General features: G+C 39.1%; 2 protein-coding genes across 2 annotated transcripts in view; one reads left to right on the plus strand and one right to left on the minus strand.

Annotated features, from left to right (window-relative positions):
• The window catches only part of LOC127858495 (small integral membrane protein 29-like), a 220,403-nt gene that overhangs the window by 120,429 nt on the left and 79,294 nt on the right, over positions 1-20,680 (plus strand). The window lies entirely within an intron of this gene.
• Positions 1-20,680, minus strand: part of LOC127858517 (DDB1- and CUL4-associated factor 1-like) — a 95,113-nt gene that overhangs the window by 45,667 nt on the left and 28,766 nt on the right. Inside the window, exons 7-16 of the mRNA XM_052395720.1 lie at positions 19,809-20,460; positions 18,914-19,050; positions 18,001-18,102; positions 17,149-17,307; positions 15,670-15,710; positions 13,738-13,876; positions 13,212-13,418; positions 5,349-5,518; positions 1,487-1,606; positions 258-360 (exon numbers count right to left, since the gene is read on the minus strand). Of these exons, the coding sequence (XP_052251680.1) occupies positions 258-360; positions 1,487-1,606; positions 5,349-5,518; positions 13,212-13,418; positions 13,738-13,876; positions 15,670-15,710; positions 17,149-17,307; positions 18,001-18,102; positions 18,914-19,050; positions 19,809-20,460 (1,830 nt within the window). The remainder of the gene's footprint in view (positions 1-257; positions 361-1,486; positions 1,607-5,348; positions 5,519-13,211; positions 13,419-13,737; positions 13,877-15,669; positions 15,711-17,148; positions 17,308-18,000; positions 18,103-18,913; positions 19,051-19,808; positions 20,461-20,680) is intronic.

The raw sequence follows: 20,680 nt of genomic DNA on the forward strand, positions 1-20,680 counted from the left end.
TCACAGTGAGCTTGAAGCTGCATTCCCATGAAACACAGCTTAATGCATGTGCCTAAATTATTGTCCCAGATCCACAATTGCAGTTCACACAGGCTAATCAGGAATGACACTTTCCGCCTAATCAGGATTTTTGTACATAAGAGACTACCTTTCAACTTAAAAATCAATGAAAGCAGAAAGTATTTTCAATAATTAGCCTGTGCAGTTTGCACAAGTAAATCTGGTTTTTCTATAGCCGGGCACATATATTTGCCTACCCGTTCCAGGGGTCCACAGACACAGTTGATTATGATGGAGAGAGCAGACCTTTGAACTTCCGGATCCTGTACATTGTCTCCCTCGCTCATACCAATGAACACACTGAAATAGGGGCAATGACACACTGAAATAGGGGCAATGACACACTGAAATAGGGGCAATGACACACTGTAATAGGGGAAATGACACACTAAAATAGGGGCAATGACACACTGAAATAGGGGCAATGACACACTGTAATAGGGGCAATGACGCACTGTAATAGGGGCAATGACACACTGAAATAGGGGCAATGACACACTGTAATACGGGCAATGACGCACTGTAATATGGGCAATGACACACTAAAATACTGGCAATTAACACAGTGAAAAAGGGGCAATAAACACAATAAACAAGAGATGTGTTTGTCAGAAACACAATGCCCCCTATTGCCCCGCTTTGAAATAAAATTTCAATATATCATTTGGCAGGTTTAGAAATTATCTCCCTTTTAAAGCTTATTACTTCCCTTGGATTGTATTTTTTTACTTTTGACCTTGACCTTTCACCACTCAAAAGGTGGCGTGCAGCTTCATGAGATACTCATGCATGCCAAATATCAAGTTGCTATCTCCAATATGGCACAAGTTATGGCCAATGTTAAAGTTTTCGGACGGACGGACAGTTCAACTGCTATATGCCACCCTACCGGGGGCATAAAAATTGGTAATTACTCACACTAAAATAATGGCAAGGACACACATGAAGAAAGTATTGTCCTGAAAATTCATAACATTTCAGGCAGTTGTTTCTTGTATTTGAAAAATTTGTGAGTTAAATGGGCATGATTACGTATTAATATACAAAAATGATCTCAAATACATGCAACAAACATTTCAATAAAGGACCATCTAAAATAATCATTTTTTTTTTTGAAAGAAATCCACAAAAATGATGATGACAAATATAAATGAGCATAGCTCAGGGAAAGAGGGTCTGATTCATGAGCTTACAGTGTTGTCCCAGATTAGCCTGTGCAGTCTACACATGCTAATCAGGGATAACACTTTCTACATTAACTGGATTTTCGATAAGAAGAGACTTAATTTAAAGCTAAAATACATAAACAGCGCTACACAGGCTAAACGGGAAACACAATTTACACACATTCATTACACCCCTTTTTCCCATAGGGATGCTCAAATGCTTTGGCAGTATATCTTCCCATGAAGATCATCAAGCTCACCTGATGGCAGGTGTGACCACATTTTCTGGCAGTGGAACTGACTGCAGTAACTGTAGCTGGGACCTGGGGGTCACACAGCACAGGCTGATCACATCAAGGGCAGCTCGTATCGTCTCTGGTCTGAAACATGTCAACATGTTGTAGCATTCAAAAACTTTAATTTGCATATAGCATTCCCAAACTTCACTTTGCATATAGCATTCCCAAACTTCAATTTGCATATAGCATTCCCAAACTTCAATTTGCATATAGCATTCCCAAACTTCACTTTGCATATAGCATTCCCAAACTTCAAGTTGCATATAGCATTCCCAAACCTCAAGTTGCATATAGCATTCCCAAACTTCAATTTGCATATAGCATTCCCAAACTTCACTTTGCATATAGCATTCCCAAACTTCAAGTTGCATATAGCATTCCCAAACCTCAAGTTGCATATAGCATTCCCAAACTTCACTTTGCATATAGCATTCCCAAACTTCAAGTTGCATATAGCATTCCCAAACTTCAATTTGCATATAGCATTCCCAAACTTCACTTTGCATATAGCATTCCCAAACTTCACTTTGCATATAGCATTCCCAAACTTCAAGTTGCATATAGCATTCCCAAACTTCAATTTGCATATAGCATTTCCAAACTTTAATTTGCATATAGCATTTCCAAACCTCACTTTGCATATAGCATTCCCAAACTTCACTTTGCATATAGCATTCCCAAACTTTCATGTGCATATAGCATTCCCAAACTTCAATTTGCATTTAGCATTCCCAAACTTCAATTTGCATATAGCATTCCCAAACTTAAGTTTTAAAGGTGCAGAAGAAGATACAGACAACAAAGGTTGATTGGCTCACCAAACAGGAGAGACCTGTTGTTAAAATGTTATACACTGGCAAAATTGAACTACATGTATGTTTAAAGTTTTAAGACAAATCTCTCTTTCTTTGGTGGCATGCATGCTATGAAACCAGGCTAAAATCTGTAAAATTGCTTAATAAAAAGTTGGACAGTTATAAATTTACCATGGAATTATCAAATCTATGTGCTTATTGCTTAATAAAATGTTGGAAAGTTATAAATTTTCCATGGCATTATCAAATATATGTGCTTAAGAAATTTAACCACAATTAGTATATACCAATTGTTTTCATTTTTAACAATTTGACACAAAGCAATTATACAAGTGATGCTTACTAAAATAACAAGCTCACTTAATTAAGAATTAATCTGCGCTATGTAGATAGAATTTTAAGTTTTATTGCAAAGTTGATGCAAATAATCAAAAAAAGGGAGCCAAAACATAAACAAGGGCTGTTTGTAAAACATGCATGCCCCCCATATGGGCTGTCAGTTGTAGTGGCAGCCATTGTGTGAATACGGTTTTTGTCACTGTGACCTTGACCTTTGACCTAGTGACCTGAAAATAAATAGGGGTCATCTGCCAGTCATGATCAATGTACCTATGAAGTTTCATGATCCTAGGCCTAATAATTCTTGAGTTATCATCAGGAAACCATTTTACTGTTTCGAGTCACTGTGACCTTGACCTTTGACCTAGTGACCTAAAAATTAATAGGGGTCATCTGCCAGTCATGATCAATATACCTATGAAGTTTCATGATCCTAGGCATAAGCATTCTTGAGTTATCATCCAGAAACCATTTTACTATTTTGAGTCACTGTGACCTTTGACCTAGTGACCTGAAAATCAATAGGGGTCATCTGCCAGTCATTATCAATGTACCTATGAAGTTTCATGATCCTAGGCGTAAGCGTTTTTGAGTTACCATCCGGAAACCATTTTACTGTTTGGAGTCACTGTGACCTTGACCTTTGACCTAGTGACCTGAAAATCAATAGGGGTTATCTGCCAGTCATGATCAATGTACTAATGAAGTGTCATGATCCTAGGTGTAAGCATTCTTGAGTTATCATCCGGAAACCATTTTACTGTTTTGAGCCACTGAGACCTTGACCTTTGACCTAGTGACCTAAAAATCAATAGAGGTCATCTGCCAGTCATGATCAAGGTACCTTTGAAATTTCATTATTCCTAGCCGAAAGCATTCTTGAGTTATCATCAGGAAACCATTTTACTGTTTCGAGTCACTGTGACCTTGACCTTTGACCTAGTGACCTGAAAATCAATAGGGGTCATTTGCCAGTCATGATCAATGTACCTATGAAAGTTCATGATCCTAGGTGTAAGCATTCTTGAGTTATCATCCAGAAACCATTTTACTATTTAGAGTCACTGTGACCTTGACCTTTGACCTAGTGACCTGAAAATCAATAGGGGTCATCTGCCAGTTATGATCAATGTACCTATGAAGTTTCATGATCCTAGACCTAAGCGTTCTTGAGTTATCATCCAGAAACCATGGTGGACGGACGGACCGACATGTGCAAAAGAATATACCCCCTCTTCTTCGAAGTGGGGCATAAAAATAGCATTTGGATAATTTAAGTTAATTAAATGGGACAATATTGTTTCAAATTAAACTTGGCTATGATAAAATCTGACAAAAAAAACTGCTGCATTTTAAGAGTAATTAATTCAAAAATAGAGAATTTAAGGACCATATCTGCACAATTTAAGAGTTATGGCTGAATGTCAAGCTTGGCTTTGATTTTAACCCAATGGTAATTTCATTAACTATTTTTCAGTAAAAAAACTGTTACACTTATAGAGGAAATGAATACGGTCAATGACTGACACATAATGACCCTACACCTCTTCAAAGAAAGGCATGAACATTTGGTCAGAAGGTCAGAAAAAGTATTTTTGGTAAAAATTATATACTGTCAATGATGGGTGTCAAAATGTTATTAACCCCATCGTCTTCACAAGGTAAATAACACTTCATTAATACCACAAACACATCCGAGTAATTATGTATCACTGTGTCATCATGATTAATTAATAATGAAGCACTTTGAATTGAGCTGCAGCTCAAATACTTGTTACCAAATCTGATAACTTTTTAATCAAAAAGTTGTACAGACCAATATTTCACACTTTCATTACAGACAAAAAATAGATGAAACAAAGGCTAGAGGGAAAGCACACAAAGGTTCTGAAGACAGCCATTTTATAAGGTTTTTCTCAGTCAAGGTCTTACACCAACAACTTAATCTGGACTAGAAATGCGTCCAGTTATTTATTATTTTGTTTAACGATAGGGTCACAACTATGCTACTGTTGAAAAAAAATGCACAGAAATACCCAGGTACACATATTCATATCCTGATGTTTGCAAAATTGTATCCCTGAAGCAACATTTGTCCTTGACTTACATGCAACATAAAAAGATAATGGGCAGAAGGAGAAGAGTAAATCATTAAGCCTTAACACTACAGAGGCACTTAAAATCTGAATATTGAAAACATGTTGTTTGTCAATTGCTGAAAAGTAAAAAAAATGGGCATAACAAACCAGTAACCCCATCCCCCTCTTCTTCATTTTTTGGGGTAAAACAAACAAATGCTTTAAATGTAAGTACCAAATACCCCAAAAGTATTGTTTTGACTAAAAGAAAAGATCTTGACCATCAAACAGGAAAAAAAATTTATTTATTGAAAAAATCAACAAAGAACAATAATTAAGAACTACAGAATATATAATAATGGTTCTTTTACTCTAATTTTTTTCTCAACCCTTATAAATATATACAGTTCCATTTTAATCAATTCAAAAGTTTTTAAGTTATGCTTTACACATTAAAAAAATAAGTATACAAGAAAAATATGGAAAGGACAATAAGTAAAAAAATACTATAGACAGTCATAAACTTCCCAATCTGAAGGGCCCTGCTACATTCCCTTAAATGGTGGAAACAAACACAACACTTGCACCTACTTTCCAGTGTAACTGGGCCAGTCATGGGACATGGCCACGAGCTGTGTGAGCAGTGATATCCCACCAAGCTTGAAGAACGTGGCCTCAGGCGTCCACTGCTGCCTCACTGGCATCATCTCCATCATCAGCTCCATGCAGTCCTGCACCAGCTCTGGGGTCAGCTTCAGGGACTGCAAGAGATAATATGAGCCTGGGTCTCTAAGTAAAGTGGGATATCTGCATATGCACAAAGTTTGGTCCCAGATTATCCTGTGAAGTTTGCACAGGCTGATCTTTGACAACACTTAAAGCCAACACTGGATTTTGATTTAAAACAGACTTCCTTTAAACGAAAAAATTCATAAAATCACAAAGTAACCTCCCTGTTTAGTCTTTGCAGACTGCACACACAAAGTAACCTCCCTGTTTAGTATTTGCAGACTGCACACACAAAGTAACCTCCCTGTTTAGTCTTTGCAGACTGCACACACAAAGTAACCTCCCTGTTTAGTCTTTGCAGACTGCACACACAAAGTAACCTCCCTGTTTAGTCCTTTGCAGACTGCACACACAAAGTAACCTCCCTGTTTAGTCTTTGCAGACCTGAACACACAAAGTAACCTCCCTGTTTAGTATTTGCAGACTGCACACACAAAGTAACCTCCCTGTTTAGTCTTTGCAGACTGCACACACAAAGTAACCTCCCTGTTTAGTCTTTGCAGACTGCACACACAAAGTAACCTCCCTGTTTAGTCTTTGCAGACTGCACACACAAAGTAACCTCCCTGTTTAGTCTTTGCAGATTGCACACACAAAGTAACCTCCCTGTTTAGTCTTTGCAGATTGCACACACAAAGTAACCTCCCTGTTTAGTCTTTGCAGATTGCACACACAAAGTAACCTCCCTGTTTAGTCTTTGCAGATTGCACACACAAAGTAACCTCCCTGTTTAGTCTTTGCAGATTGCACACACAAAGTAACCTCCCTGTTTAGTCTTTGCAGATTGCACACACAAAGTAACCTCCCTGTTTAGTCTTTGCAGATTGCACACACAAAGTAACCTCCCTGTTTAGTCTTTGCAGATTGCACACACAAAGTAACCTCCCTGTTTAGTCTTTGCAGATTGCACACACAAAGTAACCTCCCTGTTTAGTATTTGCAGACTGCACACACAAAGTAACCTCCCTGTTTAGTCTTTGCAGACTGCACACACAAAGTAACCTCCCTGTTTAGTCTTTGCAGATTGCACACACAAAGTAACCTCCCTGTTTAGTCTTTGCAGATTGCACACACAAAGTAACCTCCCTGTTTAGTCTTTGCAGACTGCACACACAAAGTAACCTCCCTGTTTAGTCTTTGCAGACTGCACACACAAAGTAACCTCCCTGTTTAGTATTTGCAGACTGCACACACAAAGTAACCTCCCTGTTTAGTCTTTGCAGATTGCACACACAAAGTAACCTCCCTGTTTAGTCTTTGCAGACTGCACACACAAAGTAACCTCCCTGTTTAGTATTTGCAGACTGCACACACAAAGTAACCTCCCTGTTTAGTCTTTGCAGATTGCACACACAAAGTAACCTCCCTGTTTAGTCTTTGCAGACTGCACACACAAAGTAACCTCCCTGTTTAGTCTTTGCAGATTGCACACACAAAGTAACCTCCCTGTTTAGTCTTTGCAGACTGCACACACAAAGTAACCTCCCTGTTTTAGTCTTTGCAGATTGCACACACAAAGTAACCTCCCTGTTTAGTCTTTGCAGACTGCACACACAAAGTAACCTCCCTGTTTAGTCTTTGCAGATTGCACACACAAAGTAACCTCCCTGTTTAGTCTTTGCAGACTGCACACACAAAGTAACCTCCCTGTTTAGTCTTTGCAGACTGCACACACAAAGTAACCTCCCTGTTTAGTCTTTGCAGATTGCACACACAAAGTAACCTCCCTGTTTAGTCTTTGCAGATTGCACACACAAAGTAACCTCCCTGTTTAGTCTTGCAGATTGCACACACAAAGTAACCTCCCTGTTTAGTCTTGCAGATTGCACACACAAAGTAACCTCCCTGTTTAGTCTTTGCAGATTGCACACACAAAGTAACCTCCCTGTTTAGTATTTGCAGACTGCACACACAAAGTAACCTCCCTGTTTAGTCTTTGCAGATTGCACACACAAAGTAACCTCCCTGTTTAGTCTTTGCAGATTGCACACACAAAGTAACCTCCCTGTTTAGTCCTTTGCAGATTGCACACACAAAGTAACCTCCCTGTTTAGTCTTTGCAGATTGCACACACAAAGTAACCTCCCTGTTTAGTCTTTGCAGATTGCACACACAAAGTAACCTCCCTGTTTAGTCTTTGCAGATTGCACACACAAAGTAACCTCCCTGTTTAGTCTTTGCAGATTGCACACACAAAGTAACCTCCCTGTTTAGTCTTTGCAGATTGCACACACAAAGTAACCTCCCTGTTTAGTCTTTGCAGATTGCACACACAAAGTAACCTCCCTGTTTAGTCTTTGCAGATTGCACACACAAAGTAACCTCCCTGTTTAGTCTTTGCAGATTGCACACACAAAGTAACCTCCCTGTTTAGTCTTTGCAGATTGCACACACAAAGTAACCTCCCTGTTTAGTATTTGCAGACTGCACACACAAAGTAACCTCCCTGTTTAGTCTTTGCAGACTGCACACACAAAGTAACCTCCCTGTTTAGTCTTTGCAGATTGCACACACAAAGTAACCTCCCTGTTTAGTCTTTGCAGATTGCACACACAAAGTAACCTCCCTGTTTAGTCTTTGCAGACTGCACACACAAAGTAACCTCCCTGTTTAGTCTTTGCAGACTGCACACACAAAGTAACCTCCCTGTTTAGTATTTGCAGACTGCACACACAAAGTAACCTCCCTGTTTAGTCTTTGCAGATTGCACACACAAAGTAACCTCCCTGTTTAGTCTTTGCAGATTGCACACACAAAGTAACCTCCCTGTTTAGTCTTTGCAGATTGCACACACAAAGTAACCTCCCTGTTTAGTATTTGCAGACTGCACACACAAAGTAACCTCCCTGTTTAGTCTTTGCAGATTGCACACACAAAGTAACCTCCCTGTTTAGTCTTTGCAGATTGCACACACAAAGTAACCTCCCTGTTTAGTCTTTGCAGATTGCACACACAAAGTAACCTCCCTGTTTAGTCTTTGCAGATTGCACACACAAAGTAACCTCCCTGTTTAGTCTTTGCAGATTGCACACACAAAGTAACCTCCCTGTTTAGTCTTTGCAGATTGCACACACAAAGTAACCTCCCTGTTTAGTCTTTGCAGATTGCACACACAAAGTAACCTCCCTGTTTAGTCTTTGCAGATTGCACACACAAAGTAACCTCCCTGTTTAGTCTTTGCAGATTGCACACACAAAGTAACCTCCCTGTTTAGTCTTTGCAGATTGCACACACAAAGTAACCTCCCTGTTTAGTCTTTGCAGATTGCACACACAAAGTAACCTCCCTGTTTAGTCTTTGCAGATTGCACACACAAAGTAACCTCCCTGTTTAGTATTTGCAGACTGCACACACAAAGTAACCTCCCTGTTTAGTCTTTGCAGACTGAACACACAAAGTAACCTCCCTGTTTAGTCTTTGCAGATTGCACACACAAAGTAACCTCCCTGTTTAGTCTTTGCAGATTGCACACACAAAGTAACCTCCCTGTTTAGTCTTTGCAGACTGCACACACAAAGTAACCTCCCTGTTTAGTCTTTGCAGACTGCACACACAAAGTAACCTCCCTGTTTAGTCTTTGCAGATTGCACACACAAAGTAACCTCCCTGTTTAGTCTTTGCAGACTGCACACACAAAGTAACCTCCCTGTTTAGTCTTTGCAGACTGCACACACAAAGTAACCTCCCTGTTTAGTATTTGCAGACTGCACACACAAAGTAACCTCCCTGTTTAGTCTTTGCAGATTGCACACACAAAGTAACCTCCCTGTTTAGTCTTTGCAGACTGCACACACAAAGTAACCTCCCTGTTTAGTATTTGCAGACTGCACACACAAAGTAACCTCCCTGTTTAGTCTTTGCAGATTGCACACACAAAGTAACCTCCCTGTTTAGTCTTTGCAGACTGCACACACAAAGTAACCTCCCTGTTTAGTCTTTGCAGATTGCACACACAAAGTAACCTCCCTGTTTAGTCTTTGCAGACTGCACACACAAAGTAGCCTCCCTGTTTAGTCTTTGCAGATTGCACACACAAAGTAACCTCCCTGTTTAGTCTTTGCAGATTGCACACACAAAGTAACCTCCCTGTTTAGTCTTTGCAGACTGCACACACAAAGTAACCTCCCTGTTTAGTCTTTGCAGATTGCACACACAAAGTAACCTCCCTGTTTAGTCTTTGCAGACTGCACACACAAAGTAACCTCCCTGTTTAGTCTTTGCAGATTGCACACACAAAGTAACCTCCCTGTTTAGTCTTTGCAGATTGCACACACAAAGTAACCTCCCTGTTTAGTCTTTGCAGATTGCACACACAAAGTAACCTCCCTGTTTAGTCTTTGCAGACTGCACACACAAGTAACCTCCCTGTTTAGTCTTTGCAGATTGCACACACAAAGTAACCTCCCTGTTTAGTCTTTGCAGATTGCACACACAAAGTAACCTCCCTGTTTAGTCTTTGCAGACTGCACACACAAAGTAACCTCCCTGTTTAGTCTTTGCAGATTGCACACACAAAGTAACCTCCCTGTTTAGTCTTTGCAGACTGCACACACAAAGTAACCTCCCTGTTTAGTCTTTGCAGACTGCACACACAAAGTAACCTCCCTGTTTAGTCTTTGCAGATTGCACACACAAAGTAACCTCCCTGTTTAGTCTTTGCAGACTGCACACACAAAGTAACCTCCCTGTTTAGTCTTTGCAGACTGCACACACAAAGTAACCTCCCTGTTTAGTCTTTGCAGATTGCACACACAAAGTAACCTCCCTGTTTAGTCTTTGCAGACTGCACACACAAAGTAACCTCCCTGTTTAGTCTTTGCAGACTGCACACACAAAGTAACCTCCCTGTTTAGTCTTTGCAGATTGCACACACAAAGTAACCTCCCTGTTTAGTCTTTGCAGATTGCACACACAAAGTAACCTCCCTGTTTAGTCTTTGCAGATTGCACACACAAAGTAACCTCCCTGTTTAGTCTTTGCAGATTGCACACACAAAGTAACCTCCCTGTTTAGTCTTTGCAGACTGCACACACAAAGTAACCTCCCTGTTTAGTCTTTGCAGATTGCACACACAAAGTAACCTCCCTGTTTAGTCTTTGCAGACTGCACACACAAAGTAACCTCCCTGTTTAGTCTTTGCAGACTGCACACACAAAGTAACCTCCCTGTTTAGTCTTTGCAGATTGCACACACAAAGTAACCTCCCTGTTTAGTCTTTGCAGACTGCACACACAAAGTAACCTCCCTGTTTAGTCTTTGCAGACTGCACACACAAAGTAACCTCCCTGTTTAGTCTTTGCAGACTGCACACACAAAGTAACCTCCCTGTTTAGTCTTTGCAGATTGCACACACAAAGTAACCTCCCTGTTTAGTCTTTGCAGACTGCACACACAAAGTAACCTCCCTGTTTAGTCTTTGCAGACTGCACACACAAAGTAACCTCCCTGTTTAGTCTTTGCAGACTGCACACACAAGTAACCTCCCTGTTTAGTCTTTGCAGACTGCACACACAAAGTAACCTCCCTGTTTAGTCTTTGCAGACTGCACACACAAAGTAACCTCCCTGTTTAGTCTTTGCAGACTGCACACACAAAGTAACCTCCCTGTTTAGTCTTTGCAGACTGCACACACAAAGTAACCTCCCTGTTTAGTCTTTGCAGACTGCACACACAAAGTAACCTCCCTGTTTAGTCTTTGCAGACTGCACACACAAAGTAACCTCCCTGTTTAGTCTTTGCAGACTGCACACACAAAGTAACCTCCCTGTTTAGTCTTTGCAGACTGCACACACAAAGTAACCTCCCTGTTAGTCTTTGCAGACTGCACACACAAAGTAACCTCCCTGTTTAGTCTTTGCAGACTGCACACACAAAGTAACCTCCCTGTTTAGTCTTTGCAGACTGCACACACAAAGTAACCTCCCTGTTTAGTCTTTGCAGACTGCACACACAAAGTAACCTCCCTGTTTAGTCTTTGCAGACTGCACACACAAAGTAACCTCCCTGTTTAGTCTTTGCAGACTGCACACACAAAGTAACCTCCCTGTTTAGTCTTTGCAGACTGCACACACAAAGTAACCTCCCTGTTTAGTCTTTGCAGACTGCACACACAAAGTAACCTCCCTGCTTAGTCTTTGCAGACTGCACACACAAAGTAACCTCCCTGTTTAGTCTTTGCAGACTGCACACACAAAGTAACCTCCCTGTTTAGTCTTTGCAGACTGCACACACAAAGTAACCTCCCTGTTTAGTCTTTGCAGACTGCACACACAAAGTAACCTCCCTGTTTAGTCTTTGCAGACTGCACACACAAAGTAACCTCCCTGTTTAGTCTTTGCAGACTGCACACACAAAGTAACCTCCCTGTTTAGTCTTTGCAGACTGCACACACAAAGTAACCTCCCTGTTTAGTATTTGCAGACTGCACACACAAAGTAACCTCCCTGTTTAGTCTTTGCAGACTGCACAGGCTAATCAGGAATGATACTTTAGGCACATGCATTTAGCCCAGTATTCCCAGAACGCAGCTAATACATACGGAATATTACACTAGTCAATTGTTCCAAGAGTTTGTATCACTCGAGTGGCTTGTGTGATGACGTATCACACGAGAAGCAGAGCCTCGAGTGCGATGCGAAATAGCACAAGCCACGAGAGTGATACAAACTCTTGGAACAATTGACTAGCGTAATATTCCTTTTATTGTATACAACAACTAACGAAAACAGTTATCAATTGTATTTTTTACTTTAACAAAACTGACAAAACAATGACTAAAACGGTACGCCATAGTTTATTTAAGACGCGTATGAATACAGTTTATGTAAATTAACGTGTAAACATTCGAACCGGGAAAACACAGGTTTCCGACACGCTTACCTTTATGCCATCGATAATCCAATGTTTATAACAATTAAGTTGACAACTTTAATCCGATGTTTATAACAAAAACGTTCAAACAATATGCACTTCCACTTCTATCTACCATGTCTTTATCGAAACTTAGTTTAAACCACACTATTTTATTGTATTCCTATAGAAATACACATTTATGCATGATAAACACACACTCCAAAATACGTTTTGAAATCGTTCGACCTTTTTAACAAATAGTTTACTGTTAAAAAACACCACGTCCGACAGGTCCTTAGAATTTAGATAAAACTATTGTGTTTCGTCACAGAAATGACGTCACACGATGTAATACATAATATATTTCTTAAATATAAAATATTTTTATTTTCGGTGCGCGTCATTAAATGGGTCGAAGTAGTCCGGCTAGTATGGTAATACGGAATTGGAAACAGCGAGTAGCGTAATACGGGATTTTTTATTTCAACGATTGATACAACCTGTATTTTGTTAAAAGCATTAAACAGGTATATAATAAGAATCTTTACAATAAAAGTCAATCGGTGTGTACATATTGGTCCTTAAAGAAATTCATCATATGCTTCAGTCATCATCATCAGTCCAACAAAGTAAGCCTGAATTCTATATTATGAAACTAAAAATTATGATAACTGATGCTTTTCCTTTTGGGTTTTGGGATAAAACAGCAAAAATGAGATCTACGTGGGCCTTGCTCAGGGAAACTGGGTCTTAATGCATGTGCATATAGTGTTGTCCCAGATTAGCCTCTGCAGTCTGCACAGTTTGGCGTACCTTGTAAGCTGGTGTCTCGTGGTGCGGTGAACCTCCCTCACTTCGGGCATGGGACCGCTTCAACTCATTGACCTTTAGCACGAGATGACATTCAAAATACTTCTTGAGTGCCACACACACGTGCCTGGCACTCTGCCGCTGTGTGAACATCTGGTCCTCTGTGAGGCTCGCATTGCTCTCTATGTTCATTATCTCCAGCGTACTGAGCTGCAAGGTAATGAGGTATGAAAAAACAATGATGGGAAAGGCATGCCTTGCTAGGTGATTTTTGAATAATTAACTGGTGATTTGTTATACAAGTTACAAAGAGCTTTGAAAATACACATAAGATTTCTCAAAATTCAACATTTGTATAGAAATGTAAGACAAATGTACATATGATTGATCTAACTGTTTGCTGCCTTTTTTAAGGTGTGAAACATTTTATCAGTGCTGAAAAAGTTGATTTTCTTCCAGACAGTTATGTGATATTAACATAGTCCTAGCAACCATGGTAAATTTAAAGCCCACAACAAGAAACACTCACTGTATTGTAGAGACGTCGAAGTCCATCATGGGTGTCAAAGCGGTTGAGAATAACCAGGAAGGGAAAGGATTGCAGGAAGAACATGGCCGCATGACATCGACTGGACACATGCGAACACTCCATCAACCACAGCACATAGCTGAAACAGTCAATTTGAGCTGAGCTCTAGGAAAATAGGTCTAAATGCATTTGTTTGAAGTGTCGTCCCAGATAAGTCTCTGAAGTCCACACAGGCTAATCAGTGAAGACACTGCTTTGATGATATTTTTATTTTTAAGGAAGTCTCTTCTATGCATAAATCCTAATTCCAAATGCATTAATCCCCATTCGCCCAAAGCAAGGCTTTTTAATAGGTGTGTTTGAAGATTTACAGAGATTATGTCTGTGTGTTTCTTAAAGGGAAATTATCCTTATCTTAAAAGTACATAATATTCAAGTTATATTCCAGAAACAGTGAACACAGGGCCAATCTACCCTATACTCTTCTTCTGCATAAAATAAAACAAGCATGTCTTTTTTATCCTTTCAAGTGATAAATATTTTTTTTATAGTAAAGATAGAAGTTAAACTAGAAATGGCGCTGCAGAGGAAGACGCGTATCCCCACACCGCATGTTTGACCCAGGGGCGCCCCAGGGCTGGTAATGGGGCCATGCATAGTTGAGATTGACTGAATTGTCAAAAGACAAGTTCAGTATCAATTAGAAGTGAATCGGTGTAAAAATAAAGAAGTTAATGTAAAATAACCTAAAACAAGAGATGTGTTTGTCAGAAACACAATGCCCCCTAATGCGCCGCTTTGAATTTTTTTGTTTGACCATTGACCTTGAAGGATGACCTTGACCTTGACCTTTCACCACTCGAAATGTGCAGCTCCATGAGATACACATGCATGCCCAATATCAAGTTGCTATGTTCAATATTGCAAAAGTTATGAAGAAGGTTAAAGTTTTGGTTAAAGTTTTTGAATTAATTTTTTTGACATTTGACCTTGAATATGACCTTGACCTTTCACCACTCAAAATGTGCAGCTCCATGAGATACACATGCATGCCAAATATCAAGTTGCTACGTTCAATATTGCAAAAGTTATGAAGAAGGTTAAAGTTTTGGGACACACACACACACACACAGACACATACAATGACAGACAGGCCAAAAACAATATACCCCCGATCTTTCGATCCAGGGGCATAAAAAATGAGTGAAAATCTCTGACCCCGCCCACCCTTACCCCTATAACTTTTGACCCAGGGGTCAGATCAAAATTACAACTAGTGCAGGGTCGCACATATGCTCATAGCTACCATTCGTGTAAGTTTCAAAGATCTTGTGCTAATAGTGTAGGAGATAGTGGCCAGGACGGACGGACAGACAGACAGCGGAGATGGCCACAATATTCCCATGCTTTTCAAAAAGCGTGGGGATAATAACCTGACATACAAGCAGTAACTCAATTAAATATCTTCTGTTCAATATAAAACTACTACAAGAGTACTTAAAGTAAGATGACCATTTATGCTACTTAAAATTTTCATAAATTTAATGTTTAATATAACATGGTAAATGTAATCTGAAAGATTTAGTACAAATAATTTAAGTGAGAATATTTTTTGAGGATCTTGAAGAATATTCTGCAAGGTTTTTCAAAACATGTCTGAGTGTTACTTTTGGACTTGACAGCATATACTGAAAGACTTTCTCTAAGATTAATTATAAAGTCTCTAAGGAAATGATACACTAGAGATATATTTTAAGTTTTAATTCGAACACTTGAGAAATCTGGAGTAAGTTTGCTCCACAAACTTAAACCATTTTATGCATACAAACTAATCAACAGGCTGACAAACAAACCAACGGACAGTGACTCCATTACACCTACTCCCTGTTGCAGTATTATGCTCTATAAATGCATGCACAAGAATTCACTCACTTGACCAGTGTGGTGAGAAGATGATCTGACAGCAGGCACACCTGCAAGACACACAACACACATGTAGAAACTGCCGCGTGACTCATTTTGAGGTATGGTGGGAAACTAATTTATCTAGTAAGCCTATACAACAGTTTCAAATTAAACCCTCCATATAAAAAAATTGTATACCAAATTTTTGTGAACGTATGGTATGAGTAATTACATTATTAATTAAGTTTTGTTCTAGCTTTAGTAACAGTGACCTGACCATTGACTTCTGGTGAGAACTGCAATGCATTGCATAATTCCTACATGACCCTTTATAAGTACACCAAGTTTTTTTCAAGCATTTTCTGAGAAACAGAAGGAATATGTGTACTTTTCTAGGTATTTAAGTTTGATTTTGAGAAATGGCAAGACAAATTTTCCTAGTAAGGTTGAAAGAAAGGCAAAACCTGACGGTCGAAGATCCAATAATGAACCCGGTAGGGGACTTCATGTAATTCATTTGTGTTTCTTTGGTTAATTTCCATTAAAAAAAGCAAGACAAATAAGGGCATTATTAGACAGATAAAATACCATTACAAGGATTAGTGTTAAATATGGATAATTTAATTTTGCTTGGCTTGAAAATCAATAACACTTACCAAACCACAGGTTTCTGGTGTAGAATACTAGCTTAGTGTCGGATTATTATATGTGGCCTTGAAACTTGACCCACAACCTTGTCGTGTGTGCCATGTTTCTTTCCAAGCAAATAAACTTACCTGCATTTGACATTAAGGTGGTATTCTTTCCATCTCTTACCCAGCATTTCCAAAGCATCCTCAAAGTAAAAGAGATAGTAAAGACATAGGGACACCCCAATAACCAAACCCCAACTTATCCGTTCCATGGCGTCCTCAAAGTAAAAGATATAGTAAAGACACATGGACACCTCAATAACCAATCCAAACTTACCCTTTAAGCTGGTCATCAAAGGAAGAGAAATAATAGAGACAAAGGGACACCCCAATAACCAAACCCGAGCTTACCCTTTTCATGGCGACCTCAAAGTAAGAGAGGCAATAGAGACAAAGGGACACCCTAAAAACCAAATCCCAACTTACCCTTTTCTTGGCGACCTTTAAGAAAGAGAGGTAGAAGAGACACAGGGACACCTTAGAAACCAAACCTCAATTTACCCATTCCATGGTTGCCTCAAAGTAAGAGAGGTAGTAGAGACACAGGAACACCCTAGAAACCAAACCCTAACTTACCCTTTTCAAGGCGACCTCAAAGTGGGAGAGGTAGTAGAGACACATGGACACCTCAATAACCAATCCAAGCTTACCCTTTTCATTGGGACCTCAAAGTAAAAGAGGTACATGTAGTAGAGACACAGGGACACCCCAATAACCAAACCCAAGCTTACCCTATACTTAAACTTCTCAATTCCATGGCGTACTCAAATTTCAAGAGACACATGAACAAGCCAGTTAATGAACCCAAACTTACCCGCTCCATGGCGTCCTCAAAGTAAGAGAGGTAGTAGAGACATAGGGACACCCCAGTGGCAGCGATTGAGGGTCGATACACGTTCAAAAGCTTCTGTACCCCACCATGATTCAGGAACTCTATGGCAAACTTCTTGTGGCATAGAAGCACTGCCAGATACTGCAGAATGCATGCCAGAAATGTGGGATAAGACTAGTACAATCTAGTGTATCTATGGTGGAATACATGTATAATTTACAAGGGCAACTGCACTTTATCTGTCTATATTTCTTGTTTCCTACACAACTAAATGTGTGATGTTTAGTGACGGTATTTACTACAAAGGATTCCATGGCAGTTACATGCATATCTCAATACTCTTAATTAAAATTGATTAATGTAATCTGTTGAAAGAAGAAATTGTAAATCTCTAATTACATAAAGAAATAATGAATTATGTTCAAAGACCAAGAGCTATTTAACTTGTATCAGGACCTTGTATCACAAACATACTTAAGTCAATATTCTGACTCAACTTTGAGTTGTCCTGATAATTTGCGATGGATTTGATCATCTTGCTCAACTTTGTGTTCCATAGAGTTTTTTTAATTTTGAGTGTGACTCAACTCTGAGTTTGAGCATGAATATGTGCCTAATCTTATAGCCGAGATTTGAGATTGTTTGTGAGCTGAAAGACATTCTTAATACTCAGCTGAATGGAAACTCAATCTCATCTTCTGGGTCGGGCTCAAATATTGAGAATGTTCATGATACTGGGCCAGGCACTGCTTGAAGGTTTTATTTGCTAAGAAAAGTTATTTTAAAGTCTGCAACTTCCTGAATATAGATTTAAGGGGAAAACAACTTTCCTACCTTCAAAGCTTCAAAAGCCAGCCTGACATCCCTGTTGTACTTGAGGTTGATGTAGTAGAAAACCAGGTCCATGGCACGGTGCTCAAATGCAAGACTTATCAGCTGTAAAGAACAGGATTATCTAACATAATTAACACAAGCAAATAAATTGAATTGATATCCCCCGCCAAATAAAGTTTGTTTATGGATGGGTGCAAAACACTTGATACATTATATGGTATAGTCCAAAGATAATATTTATGTGTATGGTAATTGCTTCTCCTCATTGATATCTATACACCCATGCAGTTTGATACTGAAATTTTGTAGCGTATCTGAGATAAAGCCCTAAAAAATAACACAATACAAAAACAACAAAAGGAAATAACTCTCATTTAAGAAAGTGTAGGGTTATGGTTCTTGTGCATGGCCTTCTCATCAATGATCATTGATATCAATACACCCATGGAGTTTCATGTTGAAGTCTTGTATTGTATCTGCGATATAGCCCTAAAAGGTTACATAATAAAACAAACAAACGGCAATAACTCTTATTTAAGAAAGCTCAGGGTTATTGCTTACGTACATGGCACTGTTCCTCATTGATATCTATACAGCCATGAAGTTTCATGTTGATATCTTATATCGTTTCTGAGATATAGCCATGTAAAGTTTTGTGACAGACGGGCGGACTAACTGACAGATGGACGGACAAAGCCAATGCTATATCCCTAGACCTTTGGCAAGGGGTAATAACATACCAGAGTATTAACCTTTAATGTTGAACACATTCATTTTTTTAAAACAAATTTTCTGCACTTTTTATTAAAAAGAAATTAAAATGCTGCATTTTAACAATTAATTCATTTAAAACTAACTTAAGGAAATGTGATTCCCCAAGGGTAAGGGGGTCAAAAGGTCACAAATCTCTCACCTCCTGGTACTCTCCCATGGGGGTGAGGTACTGCAGTATCATCCTCTGTTTCATGCCCAGGGTCATGGGTTCAAGGCTGTAGGAGCCAATCACATATGGTTGGATCTCTGCCCAGCTACTGTTGCTCACATCACTCACTGCAGAGAAATAAAGCCAAAGTAAATTGTATGCTTTAGCTTTGGAAAAATGGTTTTTATTTCACTTAAAATTGATTTCAGCATTAGGGATGAGTGCACATTAATTGGTAACCATGCACAAGAATACCCCTGCAATAGGGAGAAAATTTGACCAATTTTGGCTCAAAAATTAAAATGTTCCCAGAAAGGTCACAGGGCAGGTGCATTCATACATGCACTCTAGAGACGCACACAGACCTGTCAATAAACTATGAAATACACATACATTTCCATATAATTTAAGCAAAAATTGCAATATATATGATTTACATAAGGTACTTATTAGCATAACCTTTGATTTTATGGGGATCGAAATCAGGACTTCTCTGCTTCTACGCCAAATTACGTACTGGTTGTGATTACCCCTGCTCCTTTACATACAGCATGGCAGTTGAGTGTTATTGAGAGAATCCAAATAAATTTGAGGAATAAGGTAGAGGGTCACTCCAGGAACATTTTTGTACAATTATTTAGAAATCCAATTACAAGTGTTTAACTAGGATATTTCTAAAGTTTGCTTGTTTTGTAAGCTTTGATTGTCATGACAACTATATTTTTAATTTAAGAAATTAGGTTAAGGACCATCCCAGGAATATTTCATACAAACATTTAAACATTTATGGTAAATAATATTACTAAATATTGATATTGGATGACTGAAAACTAACCCCAATATGAACTTATAATAACTAGTAAATGAATAAATGGTAAGTACTTACACATAAAGCTATCTTCCCTTACTCGTTGTCGTTTGAATCTGTACACATCCTCACTGTAATAACTTGGAGACAGTGTCCTTTTTATTCTAGCCTTTCTTTCCTCCACTGTTATTCCTTCACTCTTAACTTCACCATCAGATTCTGAGTCAATGAGGTCACCATTTGCACTAGATTTCTCCACTAGCCGTATTTCTGCATTAACTTGGTCCATCTTGTTACTGCAACAAGCTGTCTCACTAATGCTAGCTATATTATCTGGTTTATTTTTAGAGTCATTGCTTTCCTTTAATTCTAACCCTGTTTGACCCCCGTCAAAATCAGTTGCCTTTGGAGATTGTACCACTGATTTATCTGATTCTATGCCATTACATTTGTCAGACTGTGTAACTAAAATAACCTCTTCTTTTACACCATCTGATCTGGCTGGGGATTTCTTGAAAGGTGAAGATATCATTTCAGCGCGACCAGGGGACCTGGAGTAAGCTATCTTTGTAGGGGACACAAACCCGTCTGCCGTAATGCTTTTGTTTGGTGAGCCATCACAGACAGGGAAATGTCTGTTGTGGTCTTCCTGCTTGCCAGCTTCTGTCTTCAGATACTCTGCATGCATTTCCTTCTGTAGCTCATGTAGACGTTGCAGTAGCAGACTCACCTTGTATCAATACAGTATGAAAATTCATAGTTATAAAAATATGTAGGCAAATACTTAACTATTTACAACAAGACTATTGCCAAGCAATATAAGTCCCCTACCGGTTCCACAATTGTCAGAAAGTCCACCATTTCAGATTTTTTAAAATATATTTGTTGCCAAAGCAACCAGAATTTTTGACATAAACAAAATGAAATGACGTGCATAATGTCCATATTGC

The sequence above is a fragment of the Dreissena polymorpha genome, chromosome 1 (assembly GCF_020536995.1).
Source record: "Dreissena polymorpha isolate Duluth1 chromosome 1, UMN_Dpol_1.0, whole genome shotgun sequence".
In the NCBI taxonomy this organism is placed as follows: Eukaryota; Metazoa; Mollusca; class Bivalvia; order Myida; family Dreissenidae; genus Dreissena; species Dreissena polymorpha.